This window comes from Siphateles boraxobius, unplaced genomic scaffold (genome assembly GCF_051911475.1).
Source record: "Siphateles boraxobius isolate OS27281-9 unplaced genomic scaffold, OSU_SipBor_1 1, whole genome shotgun sequence".
NCBI lineage: Eukaryota > Metazoa > Chordata > Actinopteri > Cypriniformes > Leuciscidae > Siphateles > Siphateles boraxobius.
Window position 1 is genome coordinate 27,639,272 of NW_027508699.1, and position 25,290 is coordinate 27,664,561.

General features: G+C 35.4%; 1 gene segment (V, D, J or C); it reads right to left on the minus strand.

Annotated features, from left to right (window-relative positions):
• Positions 1 to 21,002: 21,002 nt before the first annotated feature.
• Positions 21,003 to 22,341, minus strand: LOC143739512 (T cell receptor alpha variable 17-like). The segment is given in 3 exon segments: positions 21,003 to 21,183; positions 21,838 to 22,133; positions 22,252 to 22,341. Coding segments are annotated over 3 exon segments (381 nt in total).
• Between the last annotated feature and the right edge of the window lie 2,949 nt (positions 22,342 to 25,290).

Below are 25,290 nucleotides of genomic sequence, written 5' to 3' on the forward strand. Positions count from 1 at the left end.
TTGAAAAGTATGTTTAAAAGCTGTTTTATTTTACACGTAGAGTACCACTCCATGAGGAACTCGCATGATCACATGGTCAACCAAATATTAGTTACCCTCAGACACTTTTTTCCAAGTCAAGTTGTCAATTCATGAACTAATTTGGAATATTTTCTCTTTCGGCTCACTTTCACTCATTCCATCCATGCATCTGATCAGTGCATCTACTCCGCTCACAAGTATGCTATGTCTATCTGATCAAAAGTATTTTAAGAAGTCTTATGAACACTTTTGATTGTGGAATAAATGAACTGTCAGTCATTAAAACCAGATACATATTCTCATAAAATATTATTTTCCAAGATGCCGTCAATAGCATCTGACAACATGCATCATTGATCATTCTAGATCTCTTAATAATATCTCTATAGGCTATCTAATATATATCTCTAAATAATAGGCTTTATATGCCGATCGTCACATGAACAAACAGGAAAACAGGTCTCATTGCACCCGCTTGTCATGTTATCAGTATGAACTGACATCGATATCTGTGGACTTTTAAGGTAATCAGCTAACCTAGCTTGTTCTTTTTATTGTTGGAGTTTTTTCCCTTTTTTTTCTTAAATATTAGTGGGAAGAAGAAAAATAAAAAACTGGTAGATAATAATCTGGATATGCCATTGACATCAGTTATGCTTATCTTTGCTCGCTCCTTTGAAGGTATCTTGAGTAAAACGGCTCAATATTAGAGCGGAGCCCATAAGACCTGAACTAGAAGCAATGCGACCTGTTTTAAAGAAAAAAATAGAAGTTTGTTGCACATTACTGCCATATTTTTTCTTCAAATAAAAACGCCAATGATGCGTGTAAAAAAAAAACTGAACATTTGAAAAGTCTCCTCTTCTTCTGAACTTTGTCCTTGGTATATGTATATTGTTCATATGTATAGGCCTATATGTAGCCTACTATAAAATTATTTTTCTGTATTGTCAAGATTTTAACATTGATACGCCTATTCACATGAAATTGAGGGACAAGCATTCTTTTTAAATTATTTATATCATTAATTGCTTATTTCAGTCTTGTTTTTGTGCAATCCGTTTTAGCACTAAAGGAATACAAACAAGCAAATAAATAAATAAAAATTTCAGGGATTGTTTTAAAATATGTAAAAAAAATATGTTTAATTAGATGTTAGGTTTATTATGTCTTATATAGTTTTTTTTTGTTGTTGAATATTTGAAAGCTTTTCATGACAGAAAATTCAAGTGAAATGTGTAGGGCCATATTTTATGAATGACCCAATTATGGCTCACACTGAATAGTGCACTTGTACAATAGCACCAATTATGGCTGAAAGGTGTAACAGGTTTTAAGTCTCTTCTAGAGTCCCTTCACATGGGACTAGTGATGCTAATGAATATAGGTGGCTGCAGGAGGCCTGTTGTGACCAATACGGATGGGAGGTTTCATTGCCACACAATATACAATTTTAGGTAAAAACAACCACTAACTAACTAAATAAATAAATTAAAACAAAACAAAACAAAAGCATTAGCATTGGAGTAAAGTTCCCCTTCAGGCTGACTGATATTTAGCTGTAGTTATGCGGATGGATGTAGCTATTAGTTTTGAATATACGTATAGATTCTTTTTGAATACATGTAGCGATTCATTTTGGGAAAAGTAGCAATTCATTTTGGGAAAATTAGCAATTCATTTTAGGAAAAGTAGAGATTCTTTTTGAGAAAAGTAGTGATTCTTTTCGAAAAGATAACAATTATTTTGGAAAAAGTAGCGATAAGAAAGGTTGGCGTTTATATGCTGACCAAAGGAACTTTATATTATCCTTACAAGAGAAATGTCAAACAAATTGTTCATGTTCATCAATCAATGTTTCACTCATGCTACACAGTCCTCATTCCTTATAGAGAATACTTCAGTCGACATATGCATCAGTGGAGAACATTTGCTATATTGCATACACATTCGGTTAAACTCATCCCATGTCTCTCCATTTCATCCTCACACACATTTTCATGCACTCTGGTTCACTAAATATATAACACAACTGATTATTAATACCAATAAAGAATAATAATACTGAAAATAATATTAAACAATAACATTTTAGTATTCCGACTGGAAGTGATAAGTGTAATTTCGTCTTAATGGGTAAACGTTCCATAATCACGACAAAAATAAATGTGCAGTGATAATAGAAGACAAATGTTTAACTGGAGTTGTAGTGATTTGCTCATAAATACAAATCAAACAGAAAGATATTATGATACTCTGCTCTTTTGATCTTTCGACTTATTTTTTTTTTTTGACAGGTCCAATTGACTTAAGGGGGTTTTGCCTGTTTTAAAATATATTTATATGAATATTCAACTCAAATTTAAAATTATATTTAATTTTGTAGCATTATTTCATTTTGGATACGACCTTGAGTCTCACATATTTGTGAAGAAAACTTTGGTCATAAATAGAATAGCATTCACCTATGGGAAAACATCCTAAATGCATCCTTTTTATGAAAAATTATTTTTCTAAATATTTTAAGGATTCTTGTAAAAATTGACAGATCTAGAGTAAAAATGCTCTCAATATTCTAAGGTTCTGGGCCTTGCATATAGGTTACATTTTATTTGAATGGTTCACTTTAGACAATCTATTAACTCTAAGTAACTTTGCAACTACATGTCAACTAACTCCCATTAGAGTATTAATAAACTATTAGGTTATTAATTAAATGAAGTTGACATGTGCTTGCAAAGTAGTCAGTATAATGTCTGTTGGGAGACCATCAAAATCAAGTGTTAGTAGACATAAAGCAGACAGTCTAATAATAATGTAATGACTGATAGTTTACATGAAGTTACTTATACTGTAGTTTGTAGAATATCTAAAGTGGACTATCAAAATCAAGTGTTACCCTTGCATATGTTTTGGCTATTTGAGAACAGGTTTCACATTCAGCATCAGACTTATTTTGAATTTTGCATGGGACTTTGTGACTTAAGCGTAGCAGGAATAATGTTAAAATGTATACACACTGTATATGTTATGCAACAGCACAATATATAATTGTTGATGCCTTTAAAAAATATAAAGTGTCAATGTTTTTAAGATTATGAATATGTGAAAGTTACCACAATTTTGGGGGTGTACTGAAAAACCACAAGTACTAAGCATGTAAAACACATTTTTAAAAGGAACATCTGTAAATAACGGGCAAAAAAAGTGCACGCCCAAATTTCTAAACTTATCCACATCATCCGGGAAGTGTGTTGCGTTTTCCATGGTTAAAAACCAGAGCTGTGTGAAGCGGAAAACCGAGATAGACCAGCTGTCAGATCTATGCCTGTAAACCCCACATCCACAACACCTGTTTTCCACGCAAACAAAATCACTCACATTTCCTGTTGATGTTTTTCTGTGTCATCTTTATTCAAAGATTGCAAAAATAAATATTAACATTTAAATGTAAATATATTATTATTATCGCCTCAACGCAAGGTACTGTATGAGCATGCAGGCTCTTAATGGATTAAAGGATGGTAAAGCCTATTTGCAATCTCATATTTTTGTCTATATTTGTTTGCATTGCACAGCATTCTAAAAGAAATTCAAAAGAACTTCATTGTGCTCTGCCTTCTTAAATGAGTTTATGACAATAACATTTTATTAATGTAGCATTTTTGGTTCCCTAAAGAACTTTTCAGTGATCTTTCAAAGAACCTTTTGTGCAATGGAAAAGTTCCACGGATGTTAAAGGTTCTTCATGGAACAATCAATGCCAATAAAGAACCTTTATTTTTAAGAGTGTGTGTTTTTTCAAAAAAATGTTTTTTTTTGTAATAAAGTCCAGATATTTTTTTATAGACTATCCTCATTAAGTATAGCAGATGAAGATATGGTCGTCTGAATAAAGACAGATCAACATTGTGACTCAAGTTCCATAATTCTGTTGTCATTCTCATACAAGGTCTACCCCATTGGCAGACAGATGTGAGCACTACAGCCTTGTGACCTTAAATACTGTACATGAGGTCAGGATGACGTGCACCTTTTGCAAAAATAAGAAAACGTCCATTGTGATGAGACATTTTAGGGGCAGGACAATGCCAGTATTGTCCTCTGTTGGCCAAGAACCACCTTAGATCAAGTAACAACATTGTCGCAATGTTGTCCTCTAATGTGTATAACTTTAAACAAATTGACATCTATTTAAATACAAGCTTAATCAGTGACCTAGTGACATAATGCAATATTTGATTAATATTTAGTCAAGATAAATAATACTCCTCTAAGGCCCTTAACTGGACGTTTTTTAGATCTGAAATTAGAAAGGATGAGAAACTGATGGGTTTCAAAGCTTTTGCAAGTAAATGTGAAAATTAAGATAAAATAATTATGAAACAAAGTTTGCCTATAGTTCCTACAGTACGTAGTAATACATGTTAGCAATGTGTTATTGTTTAGGAATTTATCAGAAATCAAAAATCAATTTAAAACAAAATTGTTAAACTTGGTTGTTAAACAACAGCAACGGAATTACTACTAACTTGACTAGTATGGTAATAAATAAATAAAAATCATATTTTCTTACCACAACTGAGATAATTATTGCAGAGATAATATCAAAATAATGTTTAACTGGAGCTGAAGTGTATTTGTGGGAAATATAAATTACACAGAACATTAACTAGGTCATTCTTTTATTTTATTAAAGCTATTTTTGACAAGTCCATCTGTTAAGATCAGGTAGAGGGGTTTTGAACTAAAATTGAAAATTGTATTTAATTATGTAGCATTACCTTCAGTTGCATATATCAATGAATGTTTTATGTATGTATGTAAAGTAATTTTTCATTAAGTGCTGTAATGATAAAAAAAGAGCAAAAAACAGTAAAAATATTATTTTATATTAAATTACTTTATAATAAAAGTAAAAGTGATAAAAAAATAGTATCTGCATTATTAAAAGTCACCTTAAATGTCTTAAAACCAACATGTGGCATCATTTTGTAAGTAGGTTAGTAGGGTGATTTGAATGAAGGGTATTAATTGAAAACATATGAAATATAGGTGGATTCTACATTAAATCTGGCAACCTGAATTATACAAAAAATTGTACAAAGCAAAAAAACAAAAACAATATGCAATTGGTGAACAACCACATGGAAAAATCTTACACTCTTTTTCCAAAAGCAACGGAGAAACACAAATGGAAATTTGTGTTCTGATACTATCCACCCCTATATGTTGTAAAACATCAGAAAAAAATTGACAGTTTTGAATATGCATTTCAAATAAAACGTTTTTTTAACGCTTCAATGTGTCTTTGACAGTCACATGCATGTCGCTTTGACCTGAATGCATTGATTGCACGATAAAATGAAATGTATGAATGCTTTAAGCTCTATTTAAAGGACTGCAGTGAACAGTTTAAAACTGCAGCAGGTGATATAATGCTGTTCTTATCGTGCAGCTCACATAATTATTATTTTACTACATGCAGAAACATACATTTTTCATGATGATGGTGCTGTAATAATGCAAGAACCCAGGCTATAAATTAAGTAAAAAAAAATGTGATTGTACACATCTGTAGAGTTCTAGTTATACAGTAATTATGTTTATGTCACCTTAAACGTCTTAAAGCTAACCTCTGGCATCATTTTGAAAGTAGGTAAGTGGGGTGATTTGAATCAAGGGTTAGTATTATTTTCCACAGGAAGCGGGCGCTGTGCAGAAATAAGACATGATGCCTAACTTCCTGCCTACGTCACAGACGTCTGTGGTTGTTTTTCTCTTGTGTGAGGCAAGCAAGACAGGATGTGTGTGTTTGCGCATGTGTGTGTGGGTGGGTGACAGAAATGAGGACAGGAAGACTGATGCATGTACATTTGCACATTTTGCAGCTTGCAGAGACAGAGAGAAATGTAGCACATGCATGATTTTGGTCTACAATATGAACCTTATAATCTGTCATCATGTAGGCCTAGTTTAACCTTCAGTACTTACTGTTAAATACAGTTAAAAAACACACTTCCTCTTTCATTAGGATTTTTCCTCTGTTGCACCTACTTTATACTTTTATTGAATTGTTCACAAACATTATTCATAACTGAAACAGAGGGTGTGATTAGTCATAAAAGCACATCAAATGTGCATCACAAAGAAAAGACACTTCAAGAGAAAGAGAGATTTAATCATTACTGTAAATGATTTTTTTCCGATGCTTAACCTTTATGCTTTCCTTGAAAGTGTGATTCATGATAAACATCTTGCTCATTTTAGTTAAATAAGTACCAGCATAACATGCACACATGTAGAAGCGTGAATAAAGGAGAAACTGTGTTGCTGTTTTAAATTCATTATTTATTCATTCCCATTTTGCATTGCATTGTTTTGTACCAATATCAAAGATATGCTCTGTTTGTATTTATTTTAAACAGTCTATAATATACACATCAGTATTTCATGATATCTTGTATGTGTACGCGCATTCATGCGCAAAACACATTCATAAAGTCTTGCACAAGATCAACAGATCTCTAAAGTGTCATCATGCATCAGTGGTTTGGACTAATTCCTCAGTAAATCTGCAGGACTGCTGAAGTGAAGACAGTGACAGAAGCCTCCAGCAGAGGGCCTACAGCAAGATGATCCTCCCAGACAAATCTAAGTACACACTGACACCTATTGTCATTATTGTAATCTGCAGTTCTGTGCTTTTAATCATATGTGTACTTCAAATGAACACTAGATGACGCCATTGCTCCATTAATCACACCTGTGTGTTAACCTAAAACTTCACTGAGTGTTCTTGAATCAGAGATTTTATATTGACATTGTGTAAAAATATTTAACGTTATCATTGGCTTATATCAATGAATTTAATATATTTACAAATTAATTAATTAGACAGCTTAATATAACTTGCCTGCATAGCAACAAGAACAATTTATTGATTGCATACATTAACATTCAGCTTTTAGGATTAGGATTGTTTAAATCACCCTTAAAGTCAGCATGAAATGAAGTTGTGATAGTCTTTTCTTCCCGATTGTGATGTTTATCTGAGTGAAACGGCTTCTAGAACATGAATAAAATGAAGGGCGGGACTTGATTTTATCCATCAGGAGTTGATTTTATCATTAGATCTTTGTGGTTTGGTATTGCTGCACGAGGGAGGGAAAGTTATTTTGATTAAAGATTACAAGGGCACATGAATAAAAAATATAATGATTTGCACTGATAAATACTGCAATATTCCATAAAAAAAAAAAGAATTGTCTGTTTTGATTTATTGGTGACTCTAAAAGGTCCTCCACATATAACACAAAATCATTTGATCCTTTCACGTCTGTAATAAGAAACATCATATTGGCCTTAAGCTTTAACAGTGTCTGGTTAAATGGTTTCCCATGAAAAAGTAAAGTAACTTATTACAGTTACTTATAATGTAATTGCATTGAATAATGTATGGACTATAGAACAATTCTATAAAACAATGATGGATTTAAATCCAAAATTTTATGTGTAGTGTTAAAAAGTATGTTTTTAATGTAACATTCTCCATTTTAAATACTTTGGTTAGTTCAAGAATAATTTATGCAATTTTATATTTATTTGAAATAATTAAAAGAGCAGTTTCATGTCTATCCTTGTATTGTTCAACTGGTCGAGGTTGATGTGGGATTTAGAAAGTAATTAGTAATAACAAGTAATGCAATTTTATTTAGAGAGAGTAATTTGTAACAATCTAATTACTCTGTTGAAGATGTAATTAGTAGCTAGCTAGCTAGTAATTCATAAAAAAATAGAGTAACTTATCCAACGTGGTATACAATTCACTATAATTTACAGTTACTAAATTTAAATTATATGTGTATAAGTATAATATAGATTGTGAAAATAAACATTTCTAATTCTTAGTGTTTTTTTTTTTAGTTAGCTTACATATACAATTCAATTACTCTAGTGTCTGTCTTTCTGTAATGTGAAAAGCGCTATACACAAATAAATATATTACTTGATGGCAAACTGCTAGACTACCTGCTTAAAATGTTTTTATTTTATCTTGTACATAGCAGCGGGATTTAGAATGCTACATAAAGCTACCACATAAAACTAAAACAACTCACGTTAGCTACAAAGTTATTGAGAGAACAGCTACTATCAGGCATACTGGGTTCCTAAAATAGGACTCATCTCTTCACCACACCGTAACCCAAACTTGCCTGTTGATGGGTACGCTCATAGGGCACGCTCTTGCTCTGGTTGATGTGTGCACACGCTCTTCCGGGAGAAGTGCCCATACAAGGAATTCCGCTCTTTATGACGTCATACAGGGCCACACTTAAAAAACTTTCCGAAACTTATACGAATCCCGAAGGAGTGTATTTGGCACAGAAATTCTCAAGTCATACGTCCAACTCGTTTTTTGAAACTTTTGCCATGTTTAGCATGAGAATCCAACTATTTAACAGTGTAAATAAGTCAGAATGCATGAAGTAGCATTAGACATTAGCATTAGAAAATGGAATAGTTCACTTCAAAATGAAAATGCTGTCTTCATTTACTCACCCTCAAGTTGTTTCAAACCTGTATGAATTTCTTTCTTCTGCTGAACACAAATGAAGATATTTTGAAGAATGTCGGTAACCAAACAGTTGATGTTTGGAGACATAATTTTAATTTTGAAGTGAACTATTCTTTTAAGAAAACCGTACCAGAGCTCTTTCACTTTGCTTTAAAACATTAAAGGTCCCATATTGTGCATATTTTGGAGTTTTATTTAAGGTTTTGATGTCCTTAAGAATATATATTTGCAGATTCAAGTAGCAAAAACCATCCCAATATATTTTTACAGCCCCTTTCTCAGGAGCTCTGCTAAGAACAGGTCGATTTTGGCCTGATATTCATGAGCCTTTCTTCTGATTGGCCTGTTGTTTTCTGAGTGACGCACTGCCAGGCCAACCACAAGTAACTAGGGTCGTGTATGCTGCCTGTTGTGGCTTGGTAATGCTCACAAGAAAGGTAAATGAAACACTAATGATGGACATTGCTGTTATAATCTATGTTAAGGTTAAGGTCGAACTAAATTGCTCTGTTATTTCCGAAATAAATGAACAGTAGCCACTGGTGATGATGAATGAACTACATAGCCACATCTGTTATCATGAAAAAAGCCAGGAAATTTCATTTTTGACTATGGGACCTTTAAGAGAAACACTCTGCTCTTTTGTAAAATCACAGTGTGTGCATCTATTCGGAATACTGAAAGTAAGAAGTATCATCATCCAAAAGTACATGACATTGTACATGATATTATCAATGTGCATGGTATGTTGTAATGTACATTTTTTTCAGTTACATTTTATATTAGGTTCTTTTATTGTGGCAAGGTGTAGTAACCAAAGGATTATTTAACACTTACCTTAGAAAATAGTCCAGAAATTACACTAAAAGTACAAAAGAAAAAACTGCAATAATTACATTTAGTGCATTTAATTAAACTGCATTAACCATATATTATTACATATTACAATGTTATTATAATTATGACGTTGTTATTATTATTATTATTACATTTTGTTCTGATTGTAAAGTATTCCCCATTTCGGTTAACAGAACAGAAAAAAAAATGTTATGGGTAATTTGAAAAATAACCCTGCACTAAAGCATTTTGAACGAAAGGTGGTGCTGTTGGCGTTTTTTAGACTAAATATCCAGCTTGATAGATATGGGCATGGTTTTCAGTAAAGAAAAAGAAAAAGAAAATTACTTTTTGGTTTCTTAGACAACAGAACTTTCTTTAACAGAATAATTCTAGATTAAATAAATAGTCAATAAACCTTTTGCCTTCTCAATTTAATACGCACATAGGCAGAATTGCCAGTCCTATGAAAGTCATCGTTACGTTATTTAGGAGTGACTTATTATTTAACCGTATTTTGTATCCGAACTTTAGTTTTCAGGATGCATGTGTGGACGGAACCGTACTAATAGTCTGTTACAATGCATACGCGTTGTCTTTCATGTGGTGTCCGTACCTTACAGAGATGGAGAAATACTGGTGTCTTCTGAAGGTTTCACTGCCATCCACCGCTGCTGCTCTGTCAGTTTTGCAGTCCGAGCGTAACTCAAACGTTCTTCTCTCTTAAGCCGCTGTAGATTTATCAAATGCGTGTAATCACGTGAACTTACATTAAAAGAGTTGTTTCAATTAAAAAACAAAGTGTCTTCTCGGATTTACATGACAAGTGTTGTTGTTCTGTCAGTGTTGCACAACTTCTGAGTAAAACGCAAAATTTGATAAACACAATGCAGAATGTCCTTTCAGGGCTCCAGACTGCGACCATTTTTCCTGCTGGTGCAACCATGGTGCGTTCACGTGCTATGGTAATTATGGTAAATACCAAAAGCCAACTTGGAAAATGCACATGAACACCCCCTCATGTGGTATTTTCCACTGGGCAGCTCTAAGAATATTTTAATGCACGAGTTGCCGAGATCGATAACCTTTGCCCTTTCAAAATGGTGGAGAGCAACGCGAGAGTCGTGAATTGTAAAAATATGTACTAGGCCTATTCATGATCTAGAAAATATACAGCATATTATTTACCGTTTGCGTTTTGATAAATCATCTTCTTGCTGTAGCAGATGACTTAAGCAATCTAAAATAGTTTTAGCTAAATAACAGGTCTGAATCTCCATCTTTTTACGACATTACGACAACAAAAGCACTTGAACGCAACACACTGGTAAATGCCAGTTCCACAAGTGGAAAATATCATATTTTCCATAGCACGTGAACGCACCATTAGGTCGCGCTGGCGCGACCGCAACATTGCCAAGTAGCGAATGCAAACAAAATGAAAGTGGAACGAAAATGCGCTACTCATTTATGCTTTACGGACCGTATATTAGTTCGGACCAGACAGCGCACTGTATGACCTTGACCCATGACCGTGACCGCCCCGAACCATAGACAGTAAAAGAAATGGACACAGCGACCCCGTTGATTTCAACGGAGAAGACTGAAGCCCGATTATTGCACTTCCTGTCTGATGGCTGAGCGACTGCGCAGGCTCAAACTGAGCTTGACAACAGTCTGACAGTTGTAAATCTTCTAGTAGCTGTGCCAAGACAGATCTGAATCACCTAATTCCTCAAAAACGTTGTTGAAATATTTTGTCCCATTGCTTTTATGGACTCTCTATCTATGGGCTTCTACCTTGACTTTATGCCTCTATGTCCCCCCGATTGCTTCATACACAGTAAAAGTTTGCCTGCGAGCTTCTCCTCCTGTCTATACGGTAATTTCTCTATTGTGCGACAGAAAGTGTTTTTACAAAAACGGCTTCTACGGGGCCATAACATAAGATACAAAGTAATGGAGCCTTTTATACATTGTTGTGTTTCTTTAGAAATAAATAATGGACAAATGAAGTCTTTGGACGCCTCAGATGTAAAGTTATTCGCTGTCAAAGTGAATGGGGTCCCAAAATGAATGGGATTCAATGGAATGCTAACAGCAGGTGAAGTTCTGCTACAATGGTGGCTCCCTCGAGGCTTCAGTTTCCGGCTGATGGATTACCCCGTTGCCCCGAACCATAGACCCGAACTTGCCAGTCGCAGGCCGATCTCAATCACGCGACACTGTTATCTACACTGGTATGGTGACAGAAATAGGCTAACGCTTACAAGTACTACACATCTTACACTTCAAAACTATACATTTTTAATGTGATGACCAACACATTTTTCTTGTTCATCCTTCAAAGATTGTCCTGAAACTAAAAATGTTAAGATGTAGGAAAACTCTTTTAAACACTATTTAATTTTTTAAATAAATAAATAAATGAATAAATAAATAAATTACCATTGTAAACAGTAGGATGCTTATTGGCTATTTTCACTCCCTAATATCAATTTTTTCACTCGTTTTGCTTTTTAATTAATATTAAGACATTATGAATGATAATAATTAAAGTTAATTTCATCTACACCCTAAATTAAGCTTAGTGCTTTATTGTCAGCCCCAGTGCTACCAGATATGTGTTGTAGAACTCAGTGTCTTGGTGCTGCTGCCCTCAAATGTTAGTCTGGAGCCCTGTGAACTTAAAATAAAACTGCACATTGTAATATCTGTACGTTAAGTCTATTTATTATTAAAGAATTTGTCAGTATTACAGTTAGTTTGGGGAAATTTGAATAATTGCATTGCAAGCTGATTTAAGGTGTGTCCCAAAATTTTCTGCTTGCGCTCCTAAAATCTTCAGTCAGGTGCTACAGCGCTCCTAGTAAAAAAAGTTAGTCTTGAGCCCTGCCCTTTATGTAGCATAGTTAATAGAAGCGTTGAGGAACTGAATGCCACGAACAGCTTTCACAGCTTATTTTTATATGATTTATAACTTTCATATAACTTTCAAGCCATGGTTTCTGTCAAGAAGTTTGGTATAAGGTACTTTTTTCTTTTTTTGTTGTTGCTGAAAACCTTTTCAAACGCTTTTCATTTCTTTTGTAAATCACAGAATGTGCACCCATTAAAAATAAACCAGCAGCACGGCATTGTATATAATATGGTATGATATTTTGCATGGTTTATCAGCATGCATGCATGGTATTTTGTAGTGTGATTGTGTAACATGTTATATCAAATAATTTATTAAGTCATGAAACGGAAGTTGAGATAGTCTTTTCTTTCCTATTGTGTGACATATATTCAAGTGGAACGGCTTCACTAACAAGAAAAAATGTAGGGCGGGACTTGATTTTGTCCATCAAGAATTGATTGGATTATTGGATAGCTGTCGTTTGCTGTTTCTGTGATCTCAAGTGAGTGACAGGTTGTTCCGCCCTCACGCCAGAAAACATTTCATCATGTGATCAAAAGATTACAAGGTCACATGACTTAAATAATGGATACATCATTTATAATAAACACTCAATAAAATATTCCATAAAAAAAACAAAACAAGAACTGTCCATTTTGATTTCATGGTGTCTTTAAAAAAGGGTATTGGTGAGTCCAGCAGGTGCTCATCTTGTGGTCTGTGTAGGTCTAATGCCCTAGTATAGTATGAGCTTGGTGTAATAAAAATTACACAAAAAAATTACACCCCCCCCCCCCCCACCCATGTTAATCGACTACACCACATTTGTCATTTGTCTCTCACCTAAATGGTGGGACTTTTGGAGCACTCATTGTAGCTGGTGTCACATTATGCAGGTTGCAGGACTCCAGAATGTGAATATGGTGGTTGAGATTGAAGTTGTATCGTTGATCTCAAAATTCAACTTCCGTGCCGAAAATCCCCTCTGGACATACAGTAATATCACATGGAAATTGCACTTACAGTAACTAAAAAGACAGAAGACAGCATCACAAAATAAAAATACCAGTTTACTTTTTACATTTAAATATGTTTATTATTTTTAAATGCACAATCCCTCTGAATTGTAGACAATAGAGGGGTTTTTGTACGGTGTGTGTGTGTTTCCTGTTACTGTGGGCCTCAAAGCACAGTAATACATAGCATAATCCATAACTGCTGCATAGGAAATTTCCAGATGAACACGGTTATGTGCTTTATGAAGTTTGATTGACAGGCGTGGGTCAGGTGAATTGGCATTTGTCACATATTCAGAAGCTTCATCAATCATTATTAGAAATTCTGATCTGGATCCGGGTTTTTGTCGGTACCAGTGCAAACTGTCTACTGAGCCTTCATATGTGCATGAGAGTGTAATGTTTTCATCCTCTATTAACACTATGGTGTTGTTATCTGATTTGATTCCATCCCCAGTAGTTTCACCTGTAAAGACATATAGATTTAGCACATATTTAGCACTGAAAGGGAAAAAAACAGAAAGGAGTTGTCTTTTTTTTTACCCAAGCACAAGAACTAAAAGCAATAAAAGCAAATTTCTTACCAAAACAGAAAAGTATGAACAGACAGAGCAACAACATTGTTTTTGTGAATATTTCTCAAGAGAACTGCTATCTCTCTACTGCCTTTGGTGGCATTGTGCCGTTCTTCTGTTTTGCAGTGCCTTTCCCCTCAGCTAGCTCCTCCCACTTATTCTCATATATTACTTTCACAGCTTTACACATACTTCAGAAGCTCTCCATGTTCTTCCTCTGTGCAAAGTTTGGTACAAAGCTACATTGTTTAACATTCAGCAGTGTATCAGGTATGTCATTTAATATACAGCATACTGTATGCTGTGAATCATCCTTGGAAGGCATAGCCATTTCTTGATATAGCCTGCATCTGATGAGAATACTGCCTTAAGTAAGCTAGAAAAAACATATGTGTTTTGTATTTAGACAGGGGTTGGACGTACTGAAATGGTGTAATTAGAGTTTGCGGTTCTATGTTCATAATTAACACCTTTAGAGCTGATAATTTGTTTTATATTAAGTTTTTAAATTTAGCATCATGATTTTCCATTTTGAATGTCATTTCTCATTCAGTTTTTGTAGGGTGCAGTTGTGTTTCCTCTCACTGTGGGCTCCAGGGCACAATAGTACATGGCAGAGTCTTTGACTTTTGTAGAAGAGATAGTCAGATTCATATGTTTGATGACTTTATCAGCTACAGCGGTCAGACGGAGAGAGGGCTCTGATTTGGGGCTGGTCTCAAAGTATAAAATGAGGTGCTCAGGTTTGGATCCGGGATACTGACGGTACCACTGCAAATTCTGAACATTGCCTGTGTAGTTGCAGATCAGTGAAACATCTTTTCCTTCCAAAACATGCTTCTGTGTGAAGATTGGTGTTATCTGGTCTGCAGCAGCATTCTCTGTTTGAAACAAATAAATGAAAAAAAAAAACTAAAAAATAAATGAAAAAAAAAATCTAATGGACAAATTTAACTGGTCAACATTATAAGAAAAATGGGGAGAAAAATTTCCACAGTAATTGTTATGAATAACTCACCTTTTAGAAGAGAAGATATAATGAATGCCAGGAGCAACATCTGCACTAATAAGAGACAATGACTTTGAGAGTCAAGACTTACAGTTTCCTCCTAGAGTATACAGTAAGTGACTCAATGTAAGTCTGTCTTCTCTGTTTTGAATCTGAACTGAGACTGAACTACAATTGGTTCTTAGAGCTCCACCTTCTGGCAGAATATAAGTGAGATCACTTTTGCTACAATATCTCATCATTTCATTTGGGATGTATCTTAAACAACAAATAAGAGCTTATCGAAAAAAAGGCCTAATAAATTATACAGTAAAAATGCTAAAGATGGTTAATTGAACAAATAATAGTATTTTCAGAAAACGTATGTGTATGTAACAATTATTTAGATTACAATTAATTGTTTAATTAGTAAGGACGGTAATGACCAGAGAGATCTGACTGATTGCACAATTTATGTTTAGTGCAAAGAATTACAAACAATTAACAAGTAAATAGTGCACTAACATTTCTCAGAAAAAGGCAACACTACACAGCAAAGGAAAGGAAAGAGGGGAAAAGACTGAGACACTGCATGGGAAGAATCTCCTCCCTCTTCGAAATATGACTATACAATTTACAAGAAACCTGTTTTTGTACAGTGTAGATGATTTTCCTGTCAGTGGGCTGCAGAGCACAGTAATACACCGCAGAGTCAGATACAGCAGCAGAGGAGATCTCCAGATCCACAAGTTTATCATGAAGTTTAATGGACATATGCGGGTGAGGTCGTTCAGCTTTGATGACATACTTGGAAGACTCAACAATCAGCAGCAGAAACTCTGGTCTTGATCCAGGCATCTGCCGGTACCAGTGGAGACTGTAAGCTGATTCATCATATGTACAGGACAGAGTGATGCTGCTTCCTTCAGTTAAAACTACAGATGGTTGGTTTGGTCTGATGACATTCCCATTCGCTTTACCTGCAAAAACATTAAAGAATCAAGCAATGTACTGGATTAAATTTAGAGCAAATCAAATGGAAATTTGTTTTATATTTTAGTGATGTTCTGGAATATTCCAACATTTTTGTGAGTAATACTACTTCTTACTGTAACTGAGGATAAATAATAAAACAGAAGTGATGAGTAACATGTTTCTGTTTGAGTTCAGATTCATCAGAATCATCAGTATGATGGTAAGTCATTGTTGTGTCTTTGTTTTATTCTGCTGTAGTCGATGAAACATTGAGCTCCTCCCACACGTACTGTACCTCCTTGAATTATCTTAGCCTACAAATAATGACTGTAAAGGAAGAAGCTCAAAAAACTAAAATTGGCATTATGTCTGATTCATCTAATATTACACTCTTTATTGAGTGGACACTAAGTTGCTACATGTTGGAATACGTTTTAAAAGCATGTTCAACTTGTAGTGTGTCGTGATTCTCTGAGATATTAACCATTAATAATATTAGAATGCTTCTTAATACAGATATGAACAGCACATTGATGCTTTAAACATTTGATATTTATACAGTGCCACTGTATATAAATCTGCATTGTGCATCATGATCATCTGCCTTAAATATAATTTCTCATTCAGTTTTTGTAGGGTGCAGTTGTGTTTCCTGTCACTGTGGGCTCCAGGGCACAATAGTACATGGCAGAGTCTTTGACTTCTGTAGAAGAGATAGTCAGATTCATATGTTTGATGACTTTATCAGCTACAGCGGTCAGACGGAGAGAGGGCTCTGATTTGGGGCTGGTCTCAAGGTATAAAATGAGGTGCTCAGGTTTGGATCCGGGATACTGACGGTACCACTGCAAATTCCGAACATTGCCTGTGTAGTTGCAGATCAGTGTAACATCTTTTCCTTCCAAAACATGCTTCTGTGTGAAGAATGGTGTTATCTGGTCTGCAGCAGCATTCTCTGTTTGAAACAAATAAATGAAAAAAAAAAAAAAAAACTCTAATGGACAAATTTAACTGGTCAACATTATAAGAAAAATGGGGAGAAATATTTCCACAGTAATTGTTATGAATCACTCACCTTTTAGAAGAGAAGATATAATGAATACCAGGAGCAACATCTGCACTAATAAGAGACAATGACTTTGAGAGTCAAGACTTACAGTTTCCTCCTAGAGTATACAGTAAGTGACTCAATGTAAGTCTGTCTTCTCTGTTTTGAATCTGAACTGAGACTAAACTACAATTGGTTCTTAGAGCTCCACCTTCTGGCAGAATATAAGTGAGATCACTTTTGCTACAATATCATCTCATCATTGCATAAGGGATTTATCTTAAACAACAAATAAGAGCTTAATGAAAAAAAAATTGGCCTAATAAATTATACAGTAAAAATGCTAAAGATGGTTAATTGAACAAATATTTGTATTTTCACAAAAAGTATGTGAATGTAACAATTATTTAGATTACAATTAACTGTTTAATTAATAAGGACGGTAATGACCAGAGAGATCTGACTGATTGCACAATTTATGTTTAGTGCAAAGAATTACAAACAATTAACAAGTAAATAGTGCACTAACATTTCTCAGAAAAAGGCAACACTACACAGCAAAGGAAAGGAAAGGAAAGAGGGGAAAAGACTGAGACACTGCATGGGAAGAATCTCCTCCCTCTTCGAAATATGACTATACAATTTACAAGAAACCTGTTTTTGTACAGTGTAGATGATTTTCCTGTCAGTGGGCTGCAGAGCACAGTAATACACCGCAGAGTCAGATACAGCAGCAGAGGAGATCTCCAGATCCACAAGTTTATCATGAAGTCTAATGGACATATGCGGGTGAGGTCGTTCAGCTTTGATGACATACTTGGAAGACTCAACAATCAGCAGCAGAAACTCTGGTCTTGATCCAGGCATCTGCCGGTACCAGTGGAGACTGTAAGCTGATTCATCATATGTACAGGACAGAGTGATGCTGCTTCCTTCAGTTAAAACTGCAGATAGTTGGTTTGGTCTGATGACATTCCCATTCGCCTTTACCTGCAAAAACATTAAAGAATCAAGCAATGTACTGGATTCAATTTAGAGCAAATCAAATGGAAATTTGTTTTATATTTTAGTGATGTTCTGGAATATTCCAACATTTTTGTGAGTAAAGGCCCGTACACACCGGGACGAATATCGGCGCGCGTTATTCGCACGCGTTTTTCAACACGTTTTTTGTGTTCACACCCAAGCGATTTTCGCTGAAGATGAGCCGAGTGAACATGCAAATTCATTCCCTGACATTAGATGGCGCTTAATGTAAAACAGAAATACCCCAGAAATAACAGAAAATGTTGGAAAAATTTACAAGCCTATGTACATGAAAGACAATTAAACTCAATTAAACTCACCATCAAGGCCCATTTGCTCTGCAATACCACTCCATAAAAGTTTCTCTTTCATCAATATTTTTGTAGTCGCTGTCGCGTTTGTCATACAGTTCCTTATGTTCCGACACCAACGAGACCAGCAGCTCTACATTTATCTTGGCTTGCATCATCCTCGTCTTCTTCCCGGCAGTGTGTAGACGCCATAGACATTTCTATGGTAGACGCTATATACTACTTCTACGCTTAATACTACTTCTAAAGGCCTGTTCACACCGGGACGAATTTCGCGTGCGATATTCGCCAACGTTTAATGCCTCGTGATTAAACAAAGGGCGCCAATGTGAGTGTGCACACCGACGCGAAAAACGCTACGCGTAAAAGCGTCATTTTTTAAAAAACGCCTCGGGTTTGTTTTTTTGGTTTGACGCGCCGCGTCAAAAACTATCCGACCAATGAGATTGGGGCTTTTGCTCACGTGTCTGGAGCTTCTGAAGTTACAGTAAACACAACTTGGGGGCGCTCAAACACAAAACGGTCTTGCCGAGCACACATACATAACGGCGAAGAAGATATATGCCAAGTAGCGTCTACCATAGACATCTATGGCGTCTACACACTGCCGGGAAGAAGAGGAGGATGATGCAAGCCAAGATAAATGTAGAGCTGCTGGTCTCGGAACATAAGGAACTGTATGACAAACGCGACTACACAGATATTGATAAAAGAGAACTGTTATGGAGTGGTATTGCAGAGCAAATGGGCCTTGATGGTGAGTTTAATTGTCTTTCATGTACATAGGCTTGTAACTTTTTCCAACATTTTCTGTTATTTCTGGGGTATTTCTGTTTTACATTAAGCGCCATCTAATGTCAGAGAATGAATTTGCATGTTCACTCGGCTCATCGTCAGCGAAAATCGCTTGGGTGTGAACATAAAAAACGCGTTGAAAAACGTGTGCGAATAACGCGCGCCGATATTCGTCCCGGTGTGTACGAGCCTTTACAGTAACTGAGGATTGATAATAAAACAGAAGTGATGAGTAACATGTTTCTGTTTGAGTTCAGATTCATCAGAATCATCAGTATGATGGTAAGTCATTGTTGTGTCTTTGTTTTATTCTGCTGTAGTCGATGAAACATTGAGCTCCTCCCACACGTACTGTACCTCCTTGAATCATCTTAGCCTACAAATACTGACTGTATAGGAAGAAGCTCAAAAAACTAAAATTGGCATTATGTCTGATTCATCTAATATTACACTCTTTATTGAGTGGACACTCAGTTGCTACATGTTGGAATAAGTTTTAAAAGCATGTTCAACTTGTAGTGTGTTGTGATTCTCTGAGATATTAATCATTAATAATATTAGAATGCATCTTAAAACAGATATGAACAGCACATTGATGCTTTAAACATTTAATATTTATACTGTACAGTGCCACTGTATATAAATCCGCATTGTGCATCATGATCATCTGCCTTAAATATAATTTCTCATTCAGTTTTTGTAGGGTGCAGTTGTGTTTCCTCTCACTGTGGGCTCCAGGGCACAATAGTACATGGCAGAGTCTTTGACTTCTGTAGAAGAGATAGTCAAATTCGTATGTTTGATGACTTTATCAGCTACAGCGGTCAGACGGAGAGAGGGCTCTGATTTGGGGCTGGTCTCAAGGTATAAAATGAGGTGCTCAGGTTTGGATCCGGGATACTGACGGTACCACTGCAAATTCCGAACATTGCCTGTGTAGTTGCAGATCAGTGTAACATCTTTTCCTTCCAAAACATGCTTCTGTGTGAAGAATGGTGTTATCTGGTCTGCAGCAGCATTCTCTGTTTGAAACAAATAAATGAAAAAAAAAATAAAAATCTAATGGACAAATTTAACTGGTCAACATTATAAGAAAAATGGGGAGAAATATTTCCACAGTAATTGTTATGAATAACTCACCTTTTAGAAGAGAAGATATAATGAATGCCAGGAGCAACATCTGCACTAATAAGAGACAATGACTTTGAGAGTCAAGACTTACAGTTTCCTCCTAGAGTATACAGTAAGTGACTCAATGTAAGTCTGTCTTCTCTGTTTTGAATTAGAACTGAGACTGAACTACAATTGGTTCTTAGAGCTCCACCTTCTGGCAGAATATAAGTGAGATCACTTTTGCTACAATATCATCATATCATTTCATAAGGGATTTATCTTAAACAACAAATAAGAGCTTAATGAAAAAAAAAATTGGCCTAATAAATTATACAGTAAAAACACTAATGATGAAATGATGAACACTAATTGAACAAATATTTGTATTTTCACAAAAAGTATGTGAATGTAACAATTATTTAGATTACAATTAATTGTTTAATTAGTAAGGACGGTAATGACCAGAGAGATCTGACTGATTGCACAATTTATGTTTAGTGCAAAGAATTACAAACAATTAACAAGTAAATAGTGCACTAACATTTCTCAGAAAAAGGCAACACTACACAGCAAAGGAAAGGAAAGAGGGGAAAAGACTGAGACACTGCATGGGAAGAATCTCCTCCCTCTTCGAAATATGACTATACAATTTACAAGAAACCTGTTTTTGTACAGTGTAGATGATTTTCCTGTCACTGTGGGCTCCAGAGCACAGTAATACACCGCAGAGTCAGATACAGCAGCAGAGGAGATCTCCAGATCCACAAGTTTATCATGAAGTTTAATGGACATATGCGGGTGAGGTCGTTCAGCTTTGATGACATACTTGGAAGACTCAACAATCAGCAGCAGAAACTCTGGTCTTGATCCAGGCATCTGCCGGTACCAGTGGAGACTGTAAGCTGATTCATCATATGTACAGGACAGAGTGATGCTGCTTCCTTCAGTTAAAACTACAGATGGTTGGTTTGGTCTGATGACATTCCCATTCGCTTTACCTGCAAAAACATTAAAGAATCAAGCAATGTACTGGATTCAATTTAGAGCAAATCAAATGGAAATTTGTTTTATATTTTAGTGATGTTCTGGAATATTCCAACATTTTTGTGAGTAATACTACTTCTTACTGTAACTGAGGATAAATAATAAAACAGAAGTGATGAGTAACATGTTTCTGTTTGAGTTCAGATTCATCAGAATCATCAGTATGATGGTAAGTCATTGTTGTGTCTTTGTTTTATTCTGCTGTAGTCGATGAAACATTGAGCTCCTCCCACACGTACTGTACCTCCTTGAATTATCTTAGCCTACAAATACTGACTGTAAAGGAAGAAGCTCAAAAAACTAAAATTGGCATTATGTCTGATTCATCTAATATTACACTCTTTATTGAGTGGACACTCAGTTGCTACATGTTGGAATACGTTTTAAAAGCATGTTCAACTTGTAGTGTGTCGTGATTCTCTGAGATATTAACCATTAATAATATTAGAATGCTTCTTAATACAGATATGAACAGCACATTGATGCTTTAAACATTTGATATTTATACAGTGCCACTGTATATAAATCTGCATTGTGCATCATGATCATCTGCCTTAAATATAATTTCTCATTCAGTTTTTGTAGGGTGCAGTTGTGTTTCCTCTCACTGTGGGCTGCAGGGCACAATAGTACATGGCAGAGTCTTTGACTTCTGTAGAAGAGATAGTCAGATTCATATGTTTGATGACTTTATCAGCTACAGCGGTCAGACGGAGAGAGGGCTCTGATTTGGGGCTGGTCTCAAAGTATAAAATGAGGTGCTCAGGTTTGGATCCGGGATACTGACGGTACCACTGCAAATTCCGAACACTGCCTGTGTAGTTGCAGATCAGTGTAACATCTTTTCCTTCCAAAACATGCTTCTGTGTGAAGAATGGTGTTATCTGGTCTGCAGCAGCATTCTCTGTTTGAAACAAATAAATGAAAAAAAAAAAAAAACTCTAATGGACAAATTTAACTGGTCAACATAATAAGAAAAATGGGGAGAAATATTTCCACAGTAATTGTTATGAATCACTCACCTTTTAGAAGAGAAGATATAATGAATACCAGGAGCAACATCTGCACTAATAAGAGACAATGACTTTGAGAGTCAAGACTTACAGTTTCCTCCTAGAGTATCAGTGGCGGTTCTAGACCATTTCAACTGGGGGGGCCAAGCTGGGGCCAGTTGTGCTGTTAGAGGGGCCAGTTGCATTTAGACCTTATTGTTGTCATATCATTTTCTGCACTGCAGGCATTAACAGGCAAAATACCATGTTTATAATCATTCAACAATGTATTTGCATTTCCATTATATTTTTACATTTGCATTACATATTCAGTATTAGTCACAGTAACTGTAATTGACATGATGTCATTCTTTCTCTCCATTTTGGTGAGAACTATAGAGCAAAAGCAATGGGGACCAAGAAGCGTATTAATTAATTTACTTGCTTGGTTACTATGTCTAACCATTTACAGGGCTCCTGCACACTTTTTAAAATCGAATTTAAGGCTTTTTAAAACCTGAAGAAATCAAAATTCATACCGTACATTAGGGGTGTGCGATATTGACAAAAATATATCTCAATATTTTCAATGTTTTGTTGATGATTAGATTAGATATTTTACTGATTGTGTTTTTGTGCTGGTGACATGGCTGGTTTAGGCCTGTTTTTGACAGCAGACTCACAAAGATATTCATATTTTTTAATATTCTATGCAGTGGTCAGTTAACAGCAGGGACCGAAATTCATTTTTTAATTAATTTAATTTGCCACCTTAAATTGATTTCCAGAGGCATTTTCACCTATATATGGACATTCTTTCTAAACTTATTTAGAGTTATGAATCACCTTTTATGTCAAATACTAACATTCAAATTATACAGTAATTATACTTATTTATACAATAATACTTAATTATACAATAATTATACAGTACCACTGTTACCAGTCAAATTAAATCATTTAATCAAAATCCATCTTTGCAGTCTAGAGGAGACACAGAAGTGGCATTAATATATTTAAACTCCATTCACAATTGCATAAAGCTATGAGATTTTTTTAAAATCAATATTTAAACATTAAATTATTTCTAATTTTAACGTTTTAATTAAAGGGTACTTTAAATATGAAACTAAAACCGCCAGTAGGCGGCGGCAAGTCACTGTCTTAATAAGTGAGTTGAAGGATTCATTCATTCAACGAATTCGTTCAAACGGCTGATTCATTCGGGAAAGAAGCAAGTGATTCCTTCAAAACGCGGATTTCAGTCAAGAAATCATCGCTGTTTGTTTTCCCTTTATTTCGCCGACTAGAATTTCAAAATGAAACCGTAGCAGAGTCTCAATGCAACAGACAGCGATATAAATATGATATAAATATAAGACATAAACTAATTTGGGGACATAGCCTACCTATGAACCGCACACAGCAGTGAAAGGACGAGAGACATATGCGATGTCAGCTCACAGTGCATCGTATACAGTTAAAACATTGATTACAATATCATAATAGACAATACACATCGCACACCCGATACGCACATAAAGAATGAACTTGCAACTGAACTGACATTTACCAGCTTTCTCCTTCTCTCCTCTCTCGCGTGCAGGAGACAGACGTTATTCTGCCGCGATTCCCGCGAATGTGACGCGAATTGTCACGTGAACAAGCAAATCCACAAAGATAGAATAATAAAAAAGTAATACGCATACAACGATAACAACGATAGCAAAAAAAAAAACAGTTTTGTAAAAATTATTTCACACTCCACATTTAGGGGGGCCACAAGGGGGGGCCAAGATTGTTGTCACAGGGGCACGGGCCCCCCTGGCCCCCCCTCTAGAACCGCCACTGTAGAGTATACAGTAAGTGACTCAATGTAAGTCTGTCTTCTCTGTTTTGAATCTGAACTGAGACTGAACTACAATTGGTTCTTAGAGCTCCACCTTCTGGCAGAATATAAGTGAGATCACTTTTGCTACAATATCATCTCATCATTTCATAAGGGATTTATCTTAAACAACAAATAAGAGCTTAATGAAAAAAAAAATTGGCCTAATAAATTATACATTAAAAATGCTAAAGATGGTTAATTGAACAAATATTTGTATTTTCACAAAAAGTATGTGAATGTAACAATTATTTAGATTACAATTAACTGTTTAATTAATAAGGACGGTAATGACCAGAGAGATCTGACTGATTGCACAATTTATGTTTAGTGCAAAGAATTACAAACAATTAACAAGTAAATAGTGCACTAACATTTCTCAGAAAAAGGCAACACTACACAGCAAAGGAAAGGAAAGAGGGGAAAAGACTGAGACACTGCATGGGAAGAATCTCCTCCCTCTTCGAAATATGACTATACAATTTACAAGAAACCTGTTTTTGTACAGTGTAGATGATTTTCCTGTCAGTGGGCTGCAGAGCACAGTAATACACCGCAGAGTCAGATACAGCAGCAGAGGAGATCTCCAGATCCACAAGTTTATCATGAAGTCTAATGGACATATGCGGGTGAGGTCGTTCAGCTTTGATGACATACTTGGAAGACTCAACAATCAGCAGCAGAAACTCTGGTCTTGATCCAGGCATCTGCCGGTACCAGTGGAGACTGTAAGCTGATTCATCATATGTACAGCAGGACAGAGTGATGCTGCTTCCTTCAGTTAAAACTGCAGATAGTTGGTTTGGTCTGATGACATTCCCATTCGCCTTTACCTGCAAAAACATTAAAGAATCAAGCAATGTACTGGATTAAATTTAGAGCAAATCAAATGGAAATTTGTTTTATATTTTAGTGATGTTCTGGAATATTCCAACATTTTTGTGAGTAAAGGCCCGTACACACCGGGACGAATATCGGCGCGCGTTATTCGCACGCGTTTTTCAACACGTTTTTTGTGTTCACACCCAAGCGATTTTCGCTGACGATGAGCCGAGTGAACATGCAAATTCATTCCCTGACATTAGATGGCGCTTAATGTAAAACAGAAATACCCCAGAAATAACAGAAAATGTTGGAAAAAGTTACAAGCCTATGTACATGAAAGACAATTAAACTCAATT